Here is a 17,392-nt window from a genome sequence, read left to right as displayed (position 1 = left end):
AGAGGGTCCTTGAATCAAAAGTTCTTAGGCAAACGGGAGCACGGCGGCTCTGGTCGGCGACAGCGGTCATCGACAGTGGCGGACAACAGTCCGGGCGCTTCTCCTTGGGATTCCGCGGTAGTCCCCATCTCGGGTCGGCAGCCTGTCGAAGGTCTGTCTACCAGGGAGCTTTGGCAAAGATCAGCTGGTGCACGATGGTCCCTCTTAGCTCGGGAAGAGGGCGCCTTACCAGACAGAGCAACTTGATGAAGGAGAGCAACAGCAATTCTTCTCGGCCAGCAGGGCTTCAAGGTCAAGCGTCAGTTTCACTCCAGTTACTATTCGTAGTTTGGACTTCAGCTCTGAACACCTCTGAACACGATTCCTAGCAGTGAGAGGTCCCCAGATATACTGTTGATCTCCCATTCATTCCGCTGGGTCACACTCGAGCATCCAATCACTACAAAGGGCATTCAGCAGTCTGTCAGCCAATCAGGTGCACGGTGCATTCAGGCCATTCTTCTCCATCCAGACACTCATAACACAGAATGTGGATTCGGACAAGTACCACGCCATTCAACACTACACACTGCATTCATACCAGTTTCGGGCAGGGTTGTCTCAGTCATTGTGTCGAACATTAGATACCAGACATACACAACAAGAAGTGCATATTCGCACACACTCCATTCACCCAGGTCCCACCCACAGGTGTACCCACAACATACAGTTGTTGGGAAGGCTCCAGCCAGTCTGGTAGGCACTTCACCCACACTACCATATATGGAACTTCGACCCAACAGCCAATCAAGGGGAAGGGACATAGTCAGGGCTTCCCGGGACTTCGGGAAGAGCAAGGTAACAGGCGATGGAAGGCAAGAGGCCACGAGGGCCATTTTGTCTCCATCAGGAATCTACCAATTCCAATGACAGGGCCTGGGCATCCCAAAATGGAGGACGCTCAGGGCACTAGTCATTTCAGCAAGGAGCGGCCACCAGCCCGTACCCTGCTCTGCGGGCCACACACACACACACACAGGTGCCCAAAAACATACACTAGGGGCACAGGGTTGTACCCCCACCCATGGGTGCCATAAGGGTATCCCATGGGTCCGTTCACCAAAACCAAAAGAGAGTTGCACCGACAGGAGTCCCACATGAACTCCTGCGCGGAAAACACGACCGAACACACGATAAAAAGCAGTAAAGGACAAGGATACGGAGGCCCTGTCCCTCCGATGCATTTCCAGCATCACACCGGCCACCTGCCCTTGATGATCTTTAGGAGTTGACAGTATGTGATATATTGTCCTCGGTGCAACCCAGTGCTCCCAAATAGCATACTGTAGGTGGATTCGGCAGGGGGGGTGCAGGGATTGTCCCCCCGCATATATTTTCACCCAATTCGGACGCAAAATAAAAAGGTCAATTCGGCCGCGGTCAGTTGTATTCTAACAATTCGTATACAACCCTTCAATTCTGCTATAGCTGCCAGGATTCGTTTGTCCATCCTTCCAGGCGTGTCTCCTCCGCGTGTCTCGTGCGATTGCATCTTCGTGTTCTCCACCACCTGAGTAGGTCTGGCAAACGCATCTAGGGACGACTGGTTTCCTTTACCTTTGCTTGCTTTAGATGTCATTGTGGGAACACCCCACCTCGAAGTCCCTTGTAATGCTGAATGCACGCTGTGCCGAACGTTGTCCGCTGCCGTGCCAGGGTGGGTATACGCTCTGTATTATGTACTCCAATGCTTCCTGTAGTCTGATCTCATTAAGTCCTATCTCCCACTTCCACTCTGCATAGTCAATTCTTGCCAGTTCTCATTCCTACCCATGTAGGTAGGAGCTCGTTGTGCACACACTGCTCACATTTCTCACTCCTCTATCACGGTCTCTGCTGTACTGCCCATTGTCCGGTTACAACCAGGTGTGATCCATACTGCATCCTAGCATCCAGGCTCTCCTGCTATACCATGCGATATGGATTGCACTAGGAACCACTGGCAGTCACATCTGCTGCTGTCTATACGTCTCTTGTCCTCCGCCTCCCTTGGAGGCTGCCTTGCAACGGGCTGGCAACTTCCTATAAGGGCTTGCCCGAGCAGTCTCCCCGGGCCATATAGGTTCTGCCTGCTCCACACCCCTTTATGCTGGCCTGCGAGGCTCTTTCCAGCTATAGGCTGTCGTACATCTGGTGCCCCTGAATTTGCCAATATTATCGTGCTGAAACTCTCCTTTCATTTGGGGCAGCATCCGAAGTTGTGGAGCCTGTCTCTGCCCAGCAGCATGATCTGGTTCCGCCCTTTAGTATCTTGCCTGCCTCTCTGGCATTTTGCCAGTCCTCTGTCCAGCATCCGTTCGCCGGCTTGTTGTTCCAACAGTGCGCCTACCTTCTCATGCTGTAAATCCCAGTTTACCACTTGCGACTCTTCCGGTATCCTTATGGTCCAGCTGACTGCCCTTTACGTGGCAGCAAACATCTATACCGCCGCCATCGGCGCTACCTCTCACCTGCACTTTGAGGCACTGGGTCTGCCCTTGATAATGGACCACACCTCGTGTCGGTCCCGCCGAGATACCCTGTCAATCCCCTCCTCCGTTCTCGGCAGAACAATGTGCTACCTTTGTTGCTCTCCATTCCGAATCCTCTCTGTGCATGTATGCCGCTCTTTTGGCAATGTCAATTTCACTTTCCGTGAGAGGTTCGATTCTCTCTATGTATCCACCATGCAGTTACACTGTTGCCATTCACTGTGTTTTATCCAGGCACTCCTGACCCGCATTCAATCGTTCGCTCTTGCTGTCCGATCACACCATCGCACAGCTGATCGAGGGCGACTGTCCCATTCCCGGCTGCTTCCTTCCGCCAGCGAGGTCTTTCAAGCCTCAGTTTGCTCGGCAGCTAATACCTGGTGCACTAAAGTCCAGTGCCATCCGTTTATCGTTTGGGGCAGACCCTCCTGGCACGCAATGAAGCCCGGTTCCAATCCACATGTACCAGGCTCTCCTCTCCGTGATAGCGGCTGCTGCACTTTTACTCTACCTCACTACTGTTTGTCGTTTGCCTTCTTCCATAGAAGTCGGTTCCGAGTTCTGACGCCTGCCAGTGGATTACCGTTCAGTAACTGCCGGCTGACTCTATGCATGGCTGCGCGGTCTCGCTGTAGTCTTCCCTTTGTTCTTGCGGCGCCATCTTTGTTCCAACTACGACCAGGGGCACTCCAGACTTCCTACGCTCATATCTCGGTCATTCTACTCCAGCTTTCCACTGTCATGCAACCATGGCATCCCCAGTGTGTTCCCACATCCGTAGGTATTATTAGACACTTGTCTGCTTGTTGCCAACGCTTCTTCTTGCCAAGATAATATACAGATCTGCAGGCGCTCACAGGAATCATAGCTTACTCCGTGGCCATGTTGCCACGCCTCCCATAATATTTTGTTGTTTTTCACTTGGACAGCTTGCCATTAATATTGTTAATTTTTGTGGCATCTGTTTCCAAAATTAAACTCTCTGCGACATGCTGTGAACGCTGGATAAAGGGTTGCATTGATATTTCTCTTTGAATCCAACGCACTAACAATTTGAAGGCAAAAATGTGTCAAATATCCACAAAGAAATGATAAGATTTACTATATTGAAAGCTTATGTAGGAAAGTTAAGTTTCTATTACTGAGGTCTGTTCGATGTGGTTGGTCATCCGTCACATAGGGAAAAATGGAAACAAGACACAATGTAAGCAAAGTTTTAAATAATGTTTATGCAAGTGAGGATGGCAGGTGTGCTGTATCCTACATGATTAACGTTGTGATGGATGAATGTTCAATTTGACACAAATATTAGACATTGTACATGTTGTTGCAGCAATACAGAGCAACATGGCAGCCGATAGCTCTTCGTAATGGAATGCCATGTTCGTCGATCAGAAATCGTTGATAGAAGATAATAACTTTCTGTGAAGAATGCAAAGACTGGGATTAATCAATCGATGAACGGAATCAGCATTTTAAGGTCACTGTTCACTTTTAAACAGTAGGCTTGTCCTTTTTGCATATACTTGATTATAGTTCAGCACTTATGGGCTTAAAATAGATGGAGCGTCTAGTGATGTCAGCGTTAGGGGCGGGTGATCTGAATTAGTGCCGCGCGGGCGCTTGAACTTAAGGTGATGGATCAACAGATAAGATTAGTACAAGATGGCGCAACCCGACCTGTCGTTTTCGCATGTGTTAAAGTGAGAAAAACATTGGTAATTTGCATTGGAAGTTTTTCTTAAGAACTATCGATGTATGCTCTAAAATACATGCCCGATCGAACTACCCATTTAATGTTGCCTGTTTGCCTTGGATCAAGTGATTGATTAGCCCTTTGTGTATGGAAGAGGAGGTGGCCATTTTTGGCCACTAGATGTTTTTGTTGTGCCAAGACTGGGGCCGGTAGGCAGCCTGAAACAAGCTCTGACTGGCATAAGCCTGTATAGGGCAGTGTGGATTTACTCCTTTCTCCGAGAGACCTTACGGCGTGCAAGGGTACGACTGGAGGGATGGCTGGCCATTGGCTCAGTTTCAATGATGCTTGAAGAGTGATTGGGTGCTGTGTTCATGCAGTGCCCTCCCCAGTGGGATAAAAATCAGACTCCCCCTTTCCCTCACCGTGTCAACAGCTGGAACTCTGAGCCTGCACTCTACAAGGCCAGCTGCTTACGGGAGGACTGAAGCTCTGCACAACAACCATCGAAGCTCTGGATAATCAGACGGCAAATCTCTGCTTCGCCAGGACAACCAGAAAACCCCCACAGCAGTAGCCTTTGAGTTATCTGGTGGTTACAACTGGATCCTGGCTCCTGATCAAAGGCCTCATCTCCCTGAAGCACCGGACCCTGCCTGCATCACAAAACCCAGATGCAGGCTACCCCTTGCTGTCAGGACTCTAAAGACACACTGCACTGAATTGAAAATGCATTCTTCATCTCAGGACCTCAGAGAAGTGCTCTGGCTCGATCTCCCCCAATAGGGAAGGTCCAAAGGCCTGTGCCAACTCAACGCCTGCAATTGCAATGCCAAACTCGCCTTAAGAGTCCTTCTTTCGAGGCTGATTACTCCCTGGTATAACTTCAACACTTGCTCAACATTTGTTCTTCCTTGTCATCTCTCAAGACCAACCCCACCATCAGAAACTGAATCCGCTGTCAGAGGATGATATGGAAATCCTAAATTACCCGCAGCATCCGAGTGCAGTCAACTTGGCTTTCCAGTTCTCTGGACCGACCTCAGGGAATCACTGGATTGAGTATAATCACTCTTCCCAAGGGTCTTGTAGTCCTACCTGCACCAATGACCCGTCACTGGATCCCTTGCTGGTCCCTAGATGTTGTGCACAAGATACACATCTGAAAACAGCTGACTGTCTCTGAAGAACTGTTTTATCAGTATCTGGGTATTGCTCTCCAGACTCTCTGGCACATGCGGGCGAGTCTTTTCATAACTGTATGCATCCCTGCGCCTCTTCTTTAAGGAACTCCCAAGGGCTTCCCTCCAATGGAACATGGAACTCCAGGAACTGCTCCTTGGGGCACTTTCACGCAAAGTTAACTCTAAACTCTAACGCAAAAGACGGCCTATTGTCTCACTAAAAGGCTCACCTTGGTCTCCACTTGAACTTGCCAGCCTAGATAAGAAAGCCTTTAGATACCTGTTAATGCCTTTTCTTTCTAGATGAGACCCCCTATCAAATCTAAAAGAATGCTTAGTTAACATTATGTTACTTATCATATTGGAGCATTTTGTTCTGCAAAGCTACTTACCCGTGAGTGTTCATTCTCTTACTGGGTACTAATAAAGAGTGTGTACTGTACCTGTGAACCACCCCACTCAACCTCCTGAGAGTTAGACCTGGGCTGCTCGGTCACCACTACCATTCTCAGAGCCTGATAAGTTTGAAGGAATCATTACCAAGCCAGGAACATACACCCGAAGACTCTGACCACAAGGCTTAAGGAAAATCTCCCGAAAACCAATCTGCTTCTTTGTGGTGTATTTTTTGGAATGGAGTTTCCAGGTGTAAGACTGTACACGGCTTTTCTTGAGAGCAAGTTATCATGTCCCTGTGCGCTGGCAGAATCAGCCTCAACCACCCACTAGTTGACATATAAAAGGGAGTGGCCAGTCCTCCCAGTTACTCGGTTTGCCCATTTAAAGGGTAGTGAGTGTGTCTGACTCTCCACACTACGAGCATATTTTAAGTTTAGATCAGAAGTTCATAAACAAACTGCTAAATCAGACTGCCACTGGACACTTGAAACCACCTTCCCTTTTTTTGAAAATGATACGTTTGTGGATTCACCTCAGGTTGAAAGCCCCTGAGACACAGCAGGAATATAGAGTCCTTCTTTGCCCTCTCCTGATCAAATGGAGTTGTGGTCTGGGAAAGAACAGTATTCAAACAACGCCTCTCCCTTCTGGATATGGTCCTTTGGCACCGCCTCCCACCACCCACCAGTTACTGTCATGTATAAATGCAGAGAGCGCATAACACAGGCCTTACCTTTGAAAGGAAACGTGTTCTTCCAATGTTGGGCCTGTCACAGCTCCCTTTGGCTCAGATGAATGATGACTTGTTGCCTGAACAGCGATAGCCTCCTGTGCAACTGATGGTGTCTCAATGCCAGTTGCTGGGATCTCAGCAGCACCACAATCGGCAGATACAGTCTCAGTCACTGTCTCTACTACAATGTCCTGAGCAGACGTTGGTACAGAAGGTGCCTCAGACAGCTCGCTATCCAATTGCTTCTTTAACTTCTGCTCTAGATCCTTCACCTTTTGCTCATGGTCCTGTTGTGCCAAGTGCTCAAAAGACTTGAAGGCCTAGGGAAAAAAAGAAAATAATAATTGTTCAGCACAGCAGTAGACCTTTGGATTCAAATAGGGCATGGAATAAACAGGATGGGTCATCACCAAGGTAACTACTAACGAAGGGCTCAGAGCCTGCTCTCTATAAGAAAGAATGGCCTTACAGAACTGACTGAGACACAGAGACAGACAGAGAGAGAGATAGAAAACTGGAATTGGTCTGCATTTCCTTGAATCTAGTATAGCAAAAATGGTCTGACCGGATCTCAGAAAACCAAAAGCCTTTGCCCCAGCTGTCAGACCACACTAAAGTAGTTACCCACTATTAATCTGTAAATGAGCACTGATGTTTCAGTGCCCTGACAATGCACCACTTGCATCTGTGGGGATCAGAACAAGACTTCCTAGTTAATAGCAAAATGGTAGTTCCCGAGTGGTGGGATCCTTGCTAGAGAGAGTAGGCTGCATGTCCGGTAAGAAACATAACTGCGCATGCGCAAATGAGTAAGCCTGCGAGTAAGAAGCAGATTTCCCCAACGTAGATATCTTGGAGTGTATGTTTATGCGGATGTGTATGGGAGAGCTGGGCAGCGGCGTGAGGTAGGCCAATTCATTTATTTAAAGTGGGCATCAGCTTAATGAAAGCCTTTTACAGTGGACTTGATGGCATGTAGTGTGGACAAAGTCATCATGAAAGGGCATGATCACAATTTAAAGTGGCAAAGATTAAATACATTCAGACACGAGCAACATGAAAGCCTTTTACAGTGGCACATTGATGATTGATCGTGTTCACACCAGCATCATGAAAGTGTTTTAAAGTGGCAACGATGGAACTAGGATTGGTTTAGCTATGGTTTCCAGTGTTTGTTTTTGCACTTCAGGCAATTTTCGTTTGTCCTCCATCCCCCTAGTTATGGAAGATTTTCTTTTTGCAGCTTTCCCTGGACAGTTTTTTTATTTTAATGAACACCATTTTTTTCTGCTTTGATTTTTTGAAGGAAAATAAAGCCTTCTGCTTCACTTCCCTTTTGCTCATTTGTTATGGGGAAACCGACTAGTCCTTCAGAGTGCCAGTACCAGGAATCTTTGTTTCTCTTTTGAATTCTTGTATTTTTACATTGCACGCAGCACCTTAGTGTGGTCCAAGGGGATACCTTTGCATCCCCCTAACTTTTTACTTTTGGTTACTTGTAAAACTACTGGCTGTTTGAACGGTGCAGATCCTTTCCATTGGTGGGCTTGAGCTTGCTTTCAGCCCCAGTTTTGGATAAGAGAAGGACTCCTACAGTCATTCTTCAGCCTCACAAATCCTTCGAAGAACATCTCGTTGACGACCCAAGGACAACTTCTGCAGTAGACCAACATCATCTTCAGTGATAGGCCGGTGAAGCCCTAACCCTCTTCCTGATCTCAAAAAACCCTAGTCAATGCTTCGACCATTGTAGTAGTGGGACCAACTAGTCTCAACGTCTTCGAGGTTGCATACCCGAAGAGCCTTCAGAAGTGTTGCTAGAATAGTCACTGCTCCACATTCAAGCCTGGACCTTTGGTGGACACAAGCTTGTGCAATAAGTCATCTTCTCAAGAAATTTCAGCTTCCTTGCATCAAGTCCTGGAACTGCTTCTTTGACCGTGACTGGCAAGACACTGGTGGTTGTCTGCAAACAGTGATTGTCGCTGGAACTCACCTTCCTCCATCCCGTGAAGTGTCCTGAAGAGGTCTGTATCGCAAAGGTCTGCATATCCTCAACTAGGCCTGCATCTTGCAGTTGCACCCGACAGGAAAAGCACTCGAACCTGCAACCCCTGATCTCTAACCCAAACAAAGGATGCATGTCTGCGTTATTAGAGACCCCCAGATGATCCATCATGACCCCTGGGAAAAACAGAGTCAAGAAGGTAAGTAAGTATACCTGTACCTGAATGCAGAAAAACGTTATACTCTTTTTCTCATTAGTAGCCAGCGCTGGGTTTTTTTACGCTTACAAATGAACAAATTGGTTTGTTTGCGAGCCTTACATGACAGTAAGCCCGCTCATGCTATTGCGTGGCCCTCGCGCCCCTGTTTTTTTTTTTTCCAGGCCCCCGTTGAAAGGGAGTAGAGACTACATGTAGTCCCTTCTCCCTATTCCATGGAGGTCATTTTTTTATTTACTTGTTTTTCAATTTACTTAAATGGCCTCCATGGAAAGGGAGAAGGCTCCCCTTCCATGGCAGCCATTTTCTTCATTTACTATGGGCGCCACGGAAAGCGAAAACTGACAATGTTTTCCAGACCGCGCCTGCCATTTTTTTTTTTATTTCTTTTTCAGCTGCGTCTCGCAGCTGAAATAAAACCCACCATTAGTACCCCTGTCTAACAGGCTACACTCCGGCCTGTAACTATGGGCACCGGGGGAATTACCTTATGCGGTAATGGCCCGCAGTCTCGGGGTTTATAGCCTTATTGTCCGATTTAAGAATCACATTGTACTGAATTTTATGTAACCGTTTTCTGTGCAACATTAACAGAGTAGTTTTGTATTGATATATGATACTTTTTGTCTCAATAAGTGATCCGTGACCAGATACTTCATTTTCATAAAAGTGTTGTAGTTTTAGATTGCACATTTGTAAAAACCAATCTTTTTGATTGATAATTACATTTTGGTAATTTACTTAATTGAGTTACCAGAACAGTTCATTCTCAACTTGATTGCTGTGGACACAGTGTGACTTTTTATTTGTACCTTTGGGCACTATGCCACATACATCTTAGAGCTGGACTTCTTAAGAAAAATGAATTGTACTGTTGACTGGGTCTAATAATTTTACTTACATGTGAGTACTTACATGGTTAGTTATTGAGTGATGTAATGCAAGTGGACCTACTGGTCAATGTATATATTTGTGTTACATCGTGTTGCGTGATTCAGTACCTGCTTGTTTCATTTCTTGGTGTGTTGTTAAAGGCCTAACTAAATAAGTGTATTTTTATAACTGGCTGTCTAAGTTGAACTATTGAGTGTTATTCAGTGTGGACTCGTTGGGACCCCTCACCACACTCACTTCTCCTGAGACTAACCCTTGACTGCTCTCCACACTACTTGATTGGGTATTGGTGAAACTTTCAGAGTCTCCCTGTTCACCATAACTAGGTGGCCTCCTAAAATCTGTCCACCAAAGTGGATTTTTAGAAATCCATCTTAACACCACCCCCTGACACTTGTCTTGTGCAGGGGCAACACCCCTCCTGTTAGACCCCGATTGTTCCCCACCCTAAACCCCAACCTGCCCCATGTCCCAATTCCCTCTGTTGGGATGGAAAAGAGCCTATCCCACCCCTCTAGGTGCTTCCAAGTAAGGTGAACACCATATGAGGAGATTTAACGTACAAGGTGAGTAATCCACACTATCAGGCAACATGTAGAGGATCTGTAGTGCTTAGAAGTAGATGCTCGGCACTAGAAACCCCACAGCCCTCAACTCCATTTCATATCAGATCCAGATGTGAGAAGCTGTAGGCCTGCGCTGATCACGGTCCAAGAACACAGGCCTAATTTCATACTGATGCCGCACGAGCCCTGTTCCCACGGAAGTCCATTTCCTATCGTTCCTCCAGTGTTGCGAATATTTAGTATCTTCTAAAGGAATGCACCCTGCAAGAGTGAGAGACAACACCAGACACTGCACTGCGTCCATTCATCTCCACTGAACTGCCATTAGGACTCTAACCCCCACCCAGCCAGGCCGGAGCCAGCACCACACCATTGATTCGACCGCCACACCTTTGCATTCCCTGATAAGTAAGCGACCCCCAGGTCCCAACACAAATCAAGTGTCCACAGACGATCTAAGCATGCACGGCTGTATTTCTTTCCAACATAAAAACATATCCCTTGTAACACGAGGTACAGGGAAGGATAAATTAAAGATCAAAACCCAGGGTGGAGACCTCGAGTGTAGGAACTGCAGTATCAATGAAGCTCTGAATGTGTATGTCAGCGTGCCTGTATTCTATCCTCCCTGATCCTGCTGGCATCATTTCCCGGGCCGCCCAGGTGCCTGCCACAATGAGTTAATATTCAGGCTTAGCATGTTTAGTTAGGAACAATGTATTAATGTGTGCCCCGACCTTAGCGCGAGGATGAGCCCAGCTGCACCACGTGGATCCAGACCGATGGGAAAGAACTAACCAATTAATGCCTGGCATCCCCTATTGAGCAGGCTCATGTGCAAGGTGCCTGCAATCAGTGACACCCATTTGTACTGTATGGTATGACACGTTTAGGGTTTTTAAGACCCGGTTTGTGACTAATAGTTAGAGCGCTCTCAAGTAGCAGAGTCCTTTGCTGATATTTGTGTTCTGTACAATTAAACCTTGTTATCCTTGCAAAGCTATCTCCTGGCCTATTTCCCTAGTGGGTTGTCTTCATTCTGGAGGATACGTAAAAAGAGACTTGCCTTCATTTGGTGACCCTTGCAACGTGAATACATTGCTCCCGTACTTGCAGATGTATCCAGGTCTCTCCGGAAGGGCTGTGCCAACCTACGGTGACCAGTCCCAAAGGCTTACGCTAAGTGGCCCTTGTGGTGCCTTCTTTGCAGAATTCCTGCCTGCTCGTTGAAGCATGACATGGCCCCAGGGAGAGCCCAGGGCCTGTTGTGGATTCCCTGTGAACGGAGGCTTTCAGAAGAACGTGAACATTCGACTATAGCCTGCAAGGAATAACAATGTTCGGGCCAGGATGTGGAACAGTGAAACAGGTGAACAACACGTGTTGAATGAAAGTGAAAGCATAGTATGGCTTGTTGAATGAAGATGTTTTTTCATTACCATTCTTATTCATTTTATTTTTTAAAGTATATTAAGGATAAGGAAAGAGGAATAAGGGAGCAACCCCGAGTGAGGGGAGTTGCTAGAGGCACTTTGCACTGTCCTGACCAGTGCGAGAGATAAATACAAGGAGAATATTAGGCGCTCCATATAATTACAGAGCTCAGGACGAGTAGTGGTTGTTGTTTTAGCTTGTTATTTTAGTTCATTTTTTGTGTGTATTTTTTATATGTATGGAGGAGGCCCAGGAGGGGCGTGTATGGTGTGTGTGTGTGTGTGAGTGAGTGCATCACAGGAGAGTGTAGGGGGCGAGTGAAAATCTTCTAGGGGAAAAAAAGAAAAAGAAAAGGTGAAATAGAATTGACTGTTAGTACAGATACAATTATAGTAAATATGTTTTAAGTGGTGCTGGACGAACTGTATTTTTGGGTTTGTGAGATAACTGTGCAAACACATTTTAGATGCACAATACTGACTGGGCATAGCCACACACCCCTAGATCATATATGTAAAGGCCTGCCCCTGTACTGTGAGAAAATCAAGAAGTACCACAACCAATGGATGACAGACTAAAGGAGAAGGAATGCCCCACTCCTGGCCAGAGTTGGGGTCTTTTGACAGGTGCACCTTGCACCATATGTCTACGTATTTAACTGCAAAGTATAAGGAGAGACCATTACAGAACAGAAGGGAAATACTGGACCTCTGGAGAATGTTTGAGGAAATAGAAGCCCCGGAGGGGAATGGGGTGACACCTGACAATATTAAGAAAATTAGTGCAGAGGAGACGACGAAGGGGATTTATCTGCTCGCCACGCGGCCCGCAGGGATACACTAACCCGACATATGTGTCAGGGGGTACAATGGTGGCCGGTCCAAGCACAGCCCCTCCCCCACAGACTTTAACATCAGATTTTAACAATGAAATCACGCAACAACTCAACATCCTGAAGGGCACTAACACCGTCACACTGGTGCTGGGGGATTTCAATAGATGGCGTGGTAATTCCAAAGACAAAGAGGCCATTAACCTTGAGAAGGCTTTGAATAACATTGATTTCAGGGTCATGAATACTGATTCCACCATGGCAAATGGGAACCAACTTGACTGGGTTGTTACGCATAACCTAGAAACTAGTGGGTATATGACCACGCCATGCATTTGGACAAACCACTTTAGAGTGTTATTCACTTTGTCCATAAAATACTCCTCACAGAAAAATAACTGTATTGAGCAGAAGAGACTACAAAGTAGGAATTCTAAGAAACTGAGACGGCACACCTAGAACAGGGCATAATGAAAGTATTGAGGGAGTCCAAAGAGGAGGATTCATGTGATGAATTATCTCACATTATCTATACCATGTAAAAGAGCTGGTGGACCAGAGGTCCCCACTAAAGACAAAACTGGTTAGACCAAACAGAAACCATCAAAAATCGTTTAACCCTCAATTAGCAGAGCTAAAGAAAGAAAAAAGGAAGAGAGAGGGCAGATGGCAGAAGAACCCATCACAGGCCAATAAGGAAAGTTGGAGAGAAATTAGGTCAGCTGCAAATTCCGGTTGTAGGTGAAAGTGCTGACTGCAATTGATTTGAATGCAATCCTTTTGAGTCAAAAGGACCGGGGGGGGTCGGCCAAAACCGCCATTTTTGGTGTAAAAACCACAATTTTTCCTATACGGAAGCCAAAAAAAAAAAAAACATTTTTCAAAAGGCATTAGACCTTTTTTTTCCCCCGTTCCTTTTGACTCAAAACAATTGTAATTCGAATCAATGTATTCGACCCTTTGACTGGACACCGCAAATTCCACCTGTAAATTATTTGGTATACTGAAATCTATTGAAAAGCCAAAAGCATTAACATCTACGTGTAAACCGTCCCAGGAAGATTGCGATAAGGTTCAGACAGCTTTCTCAAACAAGATTAAAAAAGCCAGGGATCTGATAATAGATGCCCAAAAAACAGCCAAGACTCGGGTCGGTCCGCCCATCATGGGAAAATTATTGAATCATCAGGAAACTTTCAACTTCCATAGTGTCACAATTGAAGACATGGTTAAAACGCTGTTTTCAATTAAACCAACATCATGCACCGAGAATGTCCTCCCCCTGAAGAGGATTCTGGAGAATATAAACATCTTTGCCCCACTGGTCACTAAGATTGTCAATACATCCTCCCGCGACAGAGTAGTGCCAACAAGTATCCAAAACAGTAACCATCACAATTCTGGTGAAGAAACCAGAGTTAAATCAAAGGGAACCAGTACATTTGAGACCTATAACTAAATGTAATTTCCTCCTCAAGGTGATGGATAAGATAGTCACAGCTCAACTGCAGTCCTATGTGGAAGCTAATGGGAGCTTGCATAATTGACAGTCCGGTTTCCGAGCAGCTCACAGCAAGGAGTGCTTGATTTACAAACGCACATGCTGAGCATAATAGACAAAGGGAAACGGGGCTACTCGTACTCCTTGACGAAGTGCCGCAATTGACCTTCTGGACTATGAACAGCTCCAACAGGTAATTAGGTGGCTAATTGCGCCAAAGAAGCAATCAGCTAGTTGGCATCTTTCCTTACGACAGGAAATCTAAGGTCCACTGGGGAGATACATTTTCCCATGAGACCTCTATAATCTGTGGTGTCCCTCAAGGTTCCAGTTTATCACAGCTCCTTTTCAACCTCTACCCGAGATTCCTCTGCATAGTTTTAGATAACATTGGTGCACATTTCACCAACTATGCAGACGATACCCAGCTGGTGGTAGAGCCGAGTGGTAGCTACTCACAAGATTGTGCCAAAGTAAAGGCACTATATAAAACAATTGAAACCTGGAGGGACAACAATTGGATATGCCTTAATGGCAACAAAACAGAGCTGATGGTCTTCGGCTCCCACCAAGCTCGGGCCAAGTTGGTCCCCCAATACGAGTCATTTTACATCCCCCATACAGGTATTAGGCAAAGTGAAGACACTGGGGTGTTTTTGGAAGCCTCAATGAGTGTTGAATCACAGGTCATGTATGTGAGTAAGAAATGTTCATACAGCCTTCGGCTCCTTAGAGCAATGCAACCCTACCTGAGTGAGGAAAACTGCGCAGTCATCGCCAGAGCCACCATATTGTCTCGACTGGACTACGGCAATGCTCTTCTATTAGGGGTGAATAAGTGGTGCATAACAAAATGGCAAGTGATCCAGAACAATACAGTTAGAATAGTGAAAAAGAAAACCAGGAAAGAGCACATCAGCTAAGACATTAAAGACGTGGCTGTCTGTCAAAGACAGGATGCAGTTCAAGGCTATGACCATGGTTCATAGATGTTTATATGGGAAAGGCCCAGTATACCTCAAGGAAAACATTACCCACTATTTACCAGGGCGTGCCCTGAGATCAGAAGCACAGGGCCAGATCACTGTTGCACCTCACAAACAATCCAATGGCTTGGGTAATGACTTCCCTATAAAGGCTGCAACCAAATGGAAAAACCTACCGCTACAACTAAGACTACAGTCAACATACACTGCATTCAGAAAGAAACTTACTCCTCACTTTAAGTGAAACTAGGTTAGGGTCACAATAGCTTAGACAGACAGCACTCTATCATGTTTCTTGTCATTTGTCCTGTCATACCGTAAGTCCTCCATCTTTGTCTTCGTGTTGGCGCCCTGATGTCTGTGGGCTAACAGCGCGGTACAAGTAAATAAATACATTAATAATGCACCGCCCGAGGTGTCAACCCATACAGGGGTAAGCGCAAGGGACCTCGAGGTGGCACTGGCCACCACACGCACAGAATTGGCAAGGTTAAGGGCAGCCTGTGAAACAGCGCGGGCTGCAGAGGTTCCGATGTTGCCCCCGGGAACACCCCCACAGCCGCCCGGGGATGAATGGAAGTCGGGTGACTTCCTGTTCAGCATTGACAGTGCACCCATAAGAGCTGTTCATGTAGAGCAGGAGGGAGAAACAGAAAGCCTGGGGTATGAGAATGTGAGGTCCCGACGAGGGGATGAGGAACAGTGGAGTGACTTTGATGACTCAGAAGAAGACACGGGGGGGGGGCGAGCAGGCACCCACGACCACACCAAGAGTAGCAAGCCTATGGAATGAAAGATTAAGGGAAAGGTTTGGTAGGCTAGCATGGGCAAGGAAGAAGGGAAGTGTTGTCAAGGGGGGGAAAGGAAGGACGAAATCATAAATGCCCTTAATTCATAACTGTGCAGGGCGACCCCATTATGTCCCTTGGGCGCAGATGGAGAAAAACAATCTTCAAGGCACTCCCACAACTCACTGCAGGAGCTGGGAAATGGATCTATGCATTTGAGAAACACACCACAGGGGTGCCCTTAGCCATAGGGGACATTAAGAGCTTGTCAGTAGCTGCAGTGGGAGATCAGGCGGAGATAGTGTGGGTTGAAGCGGGGTACCCGGGAGTAACACTAAGTAACGACACCCATGATGGGGCATCATTCAAAAAGATCAGAGCGCGAGTGTGGGATGCACTGCAGTGGACATTCCCGGACAACCCCTGATTTACAATCCATAATGCAATGCACAATGGGGGACGAGGAAGAAACTGCAGTACATTCTTAGGGTCTAAGAGATGTGGAGAGCAGAAACGGGCAGCGCCTGGGATCAATACACTTCCTTGATTTACTTCATTGTAAAAAGATGGCTACCCAAGGAGGTGCAGAAGGTGCTCGATAAGATAGCTAGGGTGGAAGCAAAGGGATTGGCCGAGATTCAAAGCATCATAGCGCACAATTGTAAGAGGATCAAAGAGCACAGGAAAGAAACTATTCAGAGGAGACAGGCAGAGGAAGCGAAACTAGTTCAAAATAAACTGGTGAAGGTAACAGTGGTATCGGCACTGCCGTCCCGAGAGCAGACGGGCGATGAAGGGTGTGTCTCCCATCACCACGCAAGCAAGGATGGCAGCGGCCTGGGCAGACAATGGACAAGGACAGTGGGGAGGAAACCAATACTTTTCGGGACCCCAGTGGCAAGAAGGGCCGCATCGAGGACGAGGTGGTTGCAGCGGGGAGGGGGATTTGGTGGACAGGGAGGGGGATTTGGTGGACAAGAACCAAGGGGTGGCAGGCCAGGACAGTGCTGGTCGTGTTGGAGATGGGGACTTTTTTCAAGGGAATGCTGCAGCAGACAGGGAGGAAATTATAGTTACAATCAACAACCCTATGATACCCCCAACCAGGGAGCCCACAAGGACCTGTTCAGGGGACGTCCTTAATCCTGTATGAAATACATCAGGCATATATGCAGTTGCCTCCCCAAACACCCAGCCCTTACCACCCACCACACCAGCAACAGACTATTTATTTATTCAATTATTTATTTTATTTATAAAGTGCATAAACAGCCCAGAGGCATCGAGACGCTGTTACAAGAAAACAACTTAGTTACATGGAGCATACATAGAGGTGTTACAGGTGGCAAACATACATATTACATACAGCTGGGTATTAACGTGTGGAACTTTGCAAGGCAGGGGGTAGGTTTAGCTAAATCAGCTGTTGACTTCAGGCAAATAGCAGTGTTTTGATGGCGTTACGGAAAGCTAGGTGGGAGGTTTCAGCTCTAAGGTGGGGTGGAAGACAGTTCCATTGCATGGCAACAATAAATGGGAAGCTAGACCCACCTGCTCTGGCTTGTTTGATTTTGGGCACTGTGAGCAAATTAGCATATGGTGTTCTGGTTGGTCTAGAGGAATCTGATCTCTGTATGCTTTGTG

General features: G+C 46.7%; 1 protein-coding gene across 3 annotated transcripts in view; it reads right to left on the bottom strand.

Annotated features, from left to right (window-relative positions):
• The window catches only part of NUDCD3 (NudC domain containing 3), a 410,872-nt gene that overhangs the window by 309,719 nt on the left and 83,761 nt on the right, over positions 1-17,392 (bottom strand). For all 3 annotated transcript variants that reach the window (XM_069618975.1, XM_069618977.1, XM_069618976.1), the window contains exon 3: positions 6,523-6,842. In XM_069618975.1, coding sequence (XP_069475076.1) covers positions 6,523-6,842 — 320 coding nt within the window. The remainder of the gene's footprint in view (positions 1-6,522; positions 6,843-17,392) is intronic.

The sequence above is a fragment of the Ambystoma mexicanum genome, chromosome 10, assembly GCF_040938575.1.
Source record: "Ambystoma mexicanum isolate Mex_15411 chromosome 10, UKY_AmexF1_1, whole genome shotgun sequence".
Classification (NCBI taxonomy): Eukaryota; Metazoa; Chordata; class Amphibia; order Caudata; family Ambystomatidae; genus Ambystoma; species Ambystoma mexicanum.
The sequence above is the reverse complement of the archived record's forward strand: the minus strand, read 5'-3'. Positions and strand labels throughout refer to the sequence as shown.